The sequence below is a fragment of the Panthera uncia genome, chromosome B4 (assembly GCF_023721935.1).
Source record: "Panthera uncia isolate 11264 chromosome B4, Puncia_PCG_1.0, whole genome shotgun sequence".
In the NCBI taxonomy this organism is placed as follows: domain Eukaryota; kingdom Metazoa; phylum Chordata; class Mammalia; order Carnivora; family Felidae; genus Panthera; species Panthera uncia.
In genome coordinates this window covers 127,230,598-127,238,445 of record NC_064809.1, presented here as the reverse complement: position 1 = coordinate 127,238,445, position 7,848 = coordinate 127,230,598, and the positions used below count along the sequence as shown (strand labels likewise).

Here is a 7,848-nt window from a genome sequence, read left to right as displayed (position 1 = left end):
AAGAAACTGGAGGCACGGAGGCCACACTGCCGGTGGGAAGGCTGGGACGGGGCTCCAAGGAGGCCCCGTGTGGAGCCCGGGCTCCCAAGCCACCGCTCTCAGCTTCTCTCTCTCCCCTCATCCATCGTCATCCGCTTCCTCCTTCCTTCTCCCTCGCTCTGTCCTTCCTCCTCTCTCTCCCCTTCCCCACCTCTCTCGCACCCACGCTCACACACACACTTGTGGTTCTGGCCACCCCATCCAGCACAGCGGGGAGGGGAGTGAGGGAGAAAAGCCCAAGAGCCCAGCAACCCCTCCCGAGCCAGCTCCTCGCTGATCCTCTCCGCTTAGAAGGGGAAAAAAAAAACAGGTGGGATAACAGACATAAAGAGTTGAGCACTGCGCCCGGAAAATAGGGAGCCCGCCCTCCATATACCTGGTAAGACTACCGTTTTAATCAAAGGCCACAACTGGCACAGGGAACAGGTGAGACTGTGGCCTGGCTGGCTGAGTGGACCCTGCGGGGAGGTCTGGGGGACACAGGGCCATCAGAGACAGGCAAGACCCTAGAGATCACCTAATCCAGACAAGGAAGCGGAAGCCAGGCATACCATGTGATTTGCACGAGCCCCTGCTGAGACATCACTTCACATCAGGGTGCCCGGAGCCTCAAAGTTAAGCCCTCTACTCTTCCACAGGCAGGTGCATCTGTGCCCCACCTCTGTGTCTACAACCCCCCCCCCCATTACAGCTTCAGCCCACCGCAGCTCTGTGCCCCAAGCCTGTACCTTGTGAGCCCCCCACCCTGGCCTGCCTCGTTCCCTTTAGGGCTCCCTAAGCTCTCCCGTGGCTCTCTGCGATCCAGAATCTTCCAGTTCCCTGAGCAAGGATGCTTCTCCAGCCCTGGAGCACACACGCTGCTTCCTCTCCCTGGAACACTCCACATCCCGCCTCTCTTGTGCCCTGTTAGCTTCTCCTTATCCTTCAGGTGCCAGCCCCAGCATCACTCCCTGGGGGAAGCCCTCCTTGATGCCCATGTGAGCTCAGAGGATGCTCTGAGGGGCAAGACGTGCATGTCTGAAAGCAGGGGAGGGCGGTGGTCAAGACACACAGGCCCTCGAGGCTGACCTCCTGGGTTCACAACCCAGTTTCCCCACTTCCTCGCTGGGCGGACTCGGACAAATGGCTTAACCTCTCTGTGCCTCAAGTTTTAGCTGCCGCTTGATGGGGGCTAACCAAAGCACTTCTTTCACGGAGCTGTAATGAGAACTAATGAGTTAATAGATACACAGTGCTTAGAACAGCCCTGGGGTACACGAACCACTCGATGAACATTGGCCATCTATATGTGACATCAGCCTGTCACATACCTTCATGGTGCCATATGGGTACCTTTCTTCCATAGCACTTTATCCTGGTTGATAATTACATAATATCTGTGTTATTACCTGATGACATGTATCTCTTTCATGAGAATGTAAGCCCCATAAAGACATGGCCCAGGCCTGTTTTTGAACCCCTGTGTCTTCCATGCCCAGCCTGGAAGTTGGTACAGCGGCGGGCACTCGACCTGTGTTTATTCATTGGACCCACAGCTAGTTAAAAGCGAAGCATCTCCCCACTCCGGGACCATGCGGCCCTTCCCCAGTACAGCATATTATGTTCTCAGCCAGGAAATGTCCAAACTGCAGCTCGCAGGCCAAATCTGCCCCCCCCCCCACCACCACTGTTTTTGTAAATAAAGTTATTATTGAAATAGAAGCGCACTCATTTGTTTACGTATTGCCTGTGGCTGTTTTCAAGCTACAACAGCTAAATTAGGTAGTTGCAACAGAGAACATATGGCCAGCAAAGCCAGAAATGATTATATTTACTACCTGTCCCTCTACAGAAAAAGTCTGCCAATACCTGCTTTAGGTATTTGTAACCTCCTTGAAGCCAAGGCCATGGCTTCATGGGGCTGGTGTAAGGTTTAAATGGGTTTATCCATGTAAGGCACTTACGATGGTGTAGGGAGAGCTCCAGAATTGTTGGTAGGGACTGCAGAGTTCCATATGCTTACTCATAGGAGATCGATAAATATTTGTTCATTGAATAAACCAGATACTTTCTGCTCCTCACGATAGACTTTAGCACTAAAACCACCCCAGCTTCAGTGGGAATCAAGGCAATTCGTGGGGAAGAAGTGTCTGGATGGAGGGGGCAGGACGATAGAAATAATGATTGTACCATTTACTGTACCCTTTCTAGGGTAGAAACAGGACAGCCATGGTCCAATGTAACCTTGACAACAGTGCCTCTCGAACTTTCGCGTGCACGTGACTTGTGTTACGTGCTTTTGCAAAAATGTAGAATCTAACTCAGTAGCTGGCAGTGTAACACCCAAGAATCTGTAGGCTCTAACCAGCTCCCCCGCGATGCCCAGGCCCCCGGCCTTCCGACTGCCCTGTGAACAGCAAACCTTACATTCCCGGGAGCTGGGTATTAGGGTTATTTTTCCCATTCTCCAGGATGCAGAAACAGACTCAGCCAGGTAAAGACCCTTGGCCCAAGGACACATTGTTAGGGACAAGGCCCGCGTCTGAGCTCAGATGTGACGAACTCCCAAATCCCCACTCAGACTATGACACTGCTTAGCGGGAAAGAACTCTTTCGAGAAACTTCTCCAATGTAAGAGTCCCTGCTTGCTCTAAAGCAGCTTCCTTGCCCAGCCTCCATCTGGGTCTCGCTCTGCTCATCTGAGCCACTGCCACTGCCCCCTTGGAAGTCACACCAACCTCTCCTTCTTCCTTCTTGCCGTCACCCCCCCCCCATTCCCAGCTGGTCAGGAATCGTATCCACACAGGGAGGGCAGAAGCGTGAGAAATCATCTGATGGTCCACACCTGCTTTGCACATGGGCAAACCAGAGAGGACGAGGCACCTGTCTCAGCCACACAGCAAGTGAGTGGCATAGTTGGGACCCTACGCCCAGATCTCTGGACTCTGCAGCATCCCTCCCAGGCTCCTTGGAAGCCCCAGAGGGAGAGTACAGGATGGCCCAAAAGTTGGGCCGATCCGGACTTGAATTCTGACTCACTAGCTGGGCTGCCTTGGGCGAGTTACTATGCCTTTCTGAGCTTTAGTTTTCTTGTCTACAGACAGGGGCTAAAAAACACAGCCCATGGGGCTGTTATGAGGATTAAATCACAGAATGTATGTCATGTACTCGTTCAAGGCTCAACACAGAATGGTGCTTATCACAGATTCTCTCCCCTCTCCCCTTGTGCTTATGAAGATGAGGATTCAGGCAGCATTGACTGTGCAAGTCCAGGCACCTTGCAATCATGTGTGCGCGTGTGTAGGGATGTGCGGGAAGGGTGACCAGGTTGGGGACATAACAGTTCTCTTGAAATGACTTGCTGGGGGAGAACGCTCAGGTCTGGGGGGAGGTGGCCCATCCGTCAGCGGGAGAAGGGAAGCCCGATTGCCCAGGAACCCAACTGCACCCTCTGTGTGCCTCCTCCTCTGGCCCCGGCTCAGGTTCACCTTTCTTCAAGTCCCCCTAAAATAATCGACTCACCCAACAGCACCAGTAAGCAGTGTAGACTTCCTAAAGATCCATGGGGAAGAGAGAAGAGGGGTTTTATGCCACGCATCACAGCACACTGCCTAAAATCCTCTTAGAAAAATGCCCCGAGTTCTATACAGAAAAACTCTCTTCGTCACACTGCCCCCCAAAGGGGTGGGGAGCCAGGGGAGGCTCGACCCCCGGCACCTTCCTCTCCAAGATGCACATCCCCAGCCAACCCTTACCCCCACCCCAGGGCTGAGCCAACAGGCCCTCTAATAGGACCCAACTTCCTCAGAAGCCATTTAAACAGCCCAAACACGTAAAGAAAACTTCCTTTTCTTCACACAAGCTTCCAGATGGCTCTGCCTGGCCCACAGCTCCGGGGACGAGCCATCAGGGTTCTGAGGTCACTCGCTGCCTATTTGAATCTGGGGAGAAAAGCTCTTTTCCTCTCCAGAGAGCCTTTAGGGAGGACCTCATCCGGACACTGTCCCCCACATACACAGCCTGCCTGCCTGGCCTGCCTCTCCCCCAGCTGCCTTCCCCTGCCCTCAGCTACCCTGCGTCCCTCTGTCCTCCTTCCTCTCACCTGCAGGTGGCAAATGTTCCTGAAGATACTCTTTTCTCTTGCCTGTTTATCAGTCCTTGCTTCTTATCTTATCCTGAAGGCATTTTGTTGTTGTTGTTGTTGTTCTTTGTTTTTTACTTTTTCTTTTCTTGGTAACATGTCTGCTGCTGCTTCTTTCTGGAAACCCTCCCCACACTTACTCACTCAGTGAGCCTTTATTGGGGACCTACTGGGTCTTTGGCACAGAGGTGCGGTGGGGACAGAGAGAATAAAAAGAAATAAATTAAAAAAAAAAAAAGGCCGCAGTCCTTGCCTTCATGGGACCCCACGGCTTATGGTAGCAGCATATGTAGAAACGAATTTTTCCTGTAATAACTATCATTTAACCAGTGTTTACCACATACGCTCCGAGTTTCATCCCAGTGCGTTATCAGAATCAAAGCATCTAATCCTCACAGCAGTCTTGCAAGGTAGGCACTATTACCGTCCCCATTTTATAGATGAGAGAGTTGAGGCGCAAAGCGACAGCTTACCCAAATTTACACAGCTAACACATGGTAAAGCCGGATCCAGATCCAGGCTGTGCGGCTCCTTCACCACTATAACACGCTGCCTCTCCTTGTGCCCCAAAGCACAGAGGAAGGGACAAATAACTTTGCCTAAGGAAGTCAGGGAAGGCTTGACAGAAGAGGCGAATTTGAGTTGAGGGTTTTTTTTTTAAATTTTTTTAATGTTTATTTATTTTTGAGAGAGAGAGAGAGAGAGAGAGAGAGGAAGACACAGAATCTGAAGGAGGCTCCAGGCTCTGAGCTGTCAGCACAGAGCCCGACGCGGGGCTCGAACTCACGAACTATGAGATCACGACCTGAGCCGAAGTCGGAGGCTTAACCGACTGAGCCACCCAGGCGCCCCTGAGTTGAGTTTTAATGGATGAATAGAATTTGCTGAGTCAAAAGGAACAGGAGAAACATTCTAGTAAGAAAAGTCAGTGCGTCAAAAGTCAGAAGCATGCAATTACATGACATGGGAAGGGTGCTGTGGCTTGACAAGAGGAGACATGGGGACCAGGAGGCATGAAGCCTGAGGGGGGCAGAGGTCAAGTCACACAGGGCCCTGTGGGCCTCATGAGGCCCTGGTTTGGTCCTGTAGGCAGAGAGGAGCCCCTGAAGGGCCACGAGGTGGGCAGTGGCTTGCGCCCGCTCCCCTACCCCACTCCCACTCCCTTGGGCCGCTCTCTCCCCCTAGCGTCCCTCTGGCTCACAGCTGTGCCCTTCTCTCTCTCCCTGACCCTCTGTGTTCTGCAGGGGCCGTGAGGGCCTCAAGCATTTTCCCAATCCTGAGTGTGATTCTGCTTTTCATGGGTGGACTCTGCATCGCAGCCAGCGAGTTCTACAAGACTCGACACAACATCATCCTGAGTGCCGGCATCTTCTTCGTGTCTGCAGGTAATGGCCACGGAGCTGCGCGGGCCAGAGCCCAGGCCCGCCTGGGGGGAAAAGGCTGAGGCTGGGGTGCTCAGCGACCGGGAGGGAGGACTCGACAGGGAGGGGGGAGGGGGAAGAGGGATCTCCAGGACTGGCAACAGGTCATGTCATAGGGCAGGTGGGTTGTGCTGGGGCTCCTGCCCCATAACAACGTCCAAGCCCCCCGCCGCCACGGAGCCCCCAGGAACATCCCCAGACCCCGTCTCTCAGCCCAAATGGCCCATCTTCCTCCTACCTTTTAGAAAAGGGCCCAAATCCCGGGTCCCTCTCAGAATACTGGGCCTGTCCTCACTGCCCTGTCCCTTCACTGTCCCACTTGGGTGCAGGCAGGCACCTAAAACCACGTCCCTCAGCCCCATTACTGGACTAGTCACATTGCTACAGATGCCAGAGAAAGAACACGGCTGTGGGATGAGCCATTTAACAAGAATGAGGAACACTTTAGTCCTTACCACACCCCGGCCCCCAAGAGCTTCACAGGTATTAAGTCATTTAATCAATCACTCCCACAAGAGCCAGTCCTATCCTTCTCCCCATTTTACAGATCTGGAAACTCTAAGGTTACTTTGCCAAGGGCTTTGATTCCAGGCAGTCTTGGCTCCAGGAGCCAATCTGAACCTCCTGCAATCCCAGCTTCAAATCTCTGTGCGGCCTGGAGCAAGTTACCTAACCTCTCTGTGATCCCTTTCCTCAGTTTGCAACCCCCTTGAAAAGCGCTCAATAGTGAAGGCAGGTAGCAGACGCTCAATAAACAGTGTCCATTATCATGACTCAACGCGCTGTAGAATGCCTCTCTCTTCTCCCCCTCCACTCCCGCATCTTTGTCTCCAACTGCCCTCCCCTTTGTGGCTCTCTTCGGTGGCGTGACAAAAATATTAAGGTGATGCTTGCCCATGTCACTGTAGAGCACTGACCCTGAAAACTCCGGATCAGGGAGAGCCCGCCCAGCTGCCCCTGCCCTTCGGTTCCCCCCTCCCCAGGGCCTGATATCCTGCTGGAAACTAACCGCCCCCCCTCTCTGACTCCCACCCCTCCGCGCCCGTCCCCGTGCCCCGCAGGTCTGAGTAACATCATTGGCATCATCGTGTATATATCTGCCAATGCCGGAGACCCCTCCAAGAGCGACTCCAAAAAGAATAGTTACTCGTACGGCTGGTCCTTCTACTTCGGGGCCCTGTCCTTCATCATCGCCGAGATGGTTGGGGTGCTGGCGGTGCACATGTTTATCGACCGGCACAAACAGCTGCGGGCCACCGCCCGCGCCACGGACTACCTCCAGGCCTCCGCCATCACCCGCATCCCCAGCTACCGCTACCGCTACCAGCGCCGAAGCCGCTCCAGCTCCCGCTCCACCGAGCCCTCACACTCCAGGGACGCCTCCCCCGTGGGCATCAAGGGTTTCAACACCCTGCCGTCCACGGAGATCTCCATGTACACCCTCAGCAGGGACCCCCTGAAGGCCGCCACCACGCCCACCGCCACCTACAACTCCGACAGGGATAACAGCTTCCTCCAAGTCCACAACTGTATCCAGAAGGAGAACAAAGACTCTCTCCACTCCAACACAGCCAACCGCCGGACCACCCCCGTATGAAGCCCGCGGGAGGGGGTGGGGGAGGGGCCTGGCAGCGCCGCAGGAGGGGCGCGTGCGCCGGGAGGTGGGGCGAGCAGGGGAGGGGGCGGGAACCCGACCATCCAAGGGGAAGGGGAAACCTTCCAAGAGCAAAAAAAAAACAAAACAAAACAAAACAAAACAAAAACAAAAACAAAAAAACAAAAAAATAAAAAAACAAAAAAAACCGAAAAAAAACAAAAAAAGAGAAAAACATAACAAGTAAATTTGAAAAAAAAAGAACAAAATATAAGAGGAACACAGAAGCAAAACGACAGGAAATGTGAAAAAATATTAACCGAGGGAAAGAAAAACAAACTTTAAAAAAAAAGCGAGAGAGGATAAAAAATTTAAAATAGAAAATAAATCTAAAAGAAAATGCATGATTTCCCATGTACCATTATTTTAACATTTAATAAAAACCAATTTAAACGAAAAAATAAAAGGGAACCAAGATAACATTAAAGCAAAAAAATGAGAAGGAGCGGAAAGGAAGGGGGATGTTCTCTGCATTTATCAGGGGTTTATGTTACTTTTTGTTTTAATGCGGGAGAGTTAACTTTTCTGTTCTCTTTAACCCCAAGTGGGCTCTGCCTCCCTGGGCGAGTGGGGGGTGGAGACTCAGGGGCCCCGGGGCCGGGTGAGCCCCTCGG

The 7,848-nt window shown here is 52.8% G+C and overlaps 1 protein-coding gene across 1 annotated transcript in view; it reads left to right on the top strand.

Annotated features, from left to right (window-relative positions):
* The window catches only part of CACNG2 (calcium voltage-gated channel auxiliary subunit gamma 2), a 19,510-nt gene extending 12,333 nt beyond the window's left edge, over positions 1-7,177 (top strand). Inside the window, exons 4-5 of the mRNA XM_049626726.1 lie at positions 5,404-5,544; positions 6,642-7,177. Coding sequence (XP_049482683.1) covers positions 5,404-5,544; positions 6,642-7,177 — 677 coding nt within the window. The remainder of the gene's footprint in view (positions 1-5,403; positions 5,545-6,641) is intronic.
* The last annotated feature ends 671 nt before the right edge of the window (positions 7,178-7,848 follow it).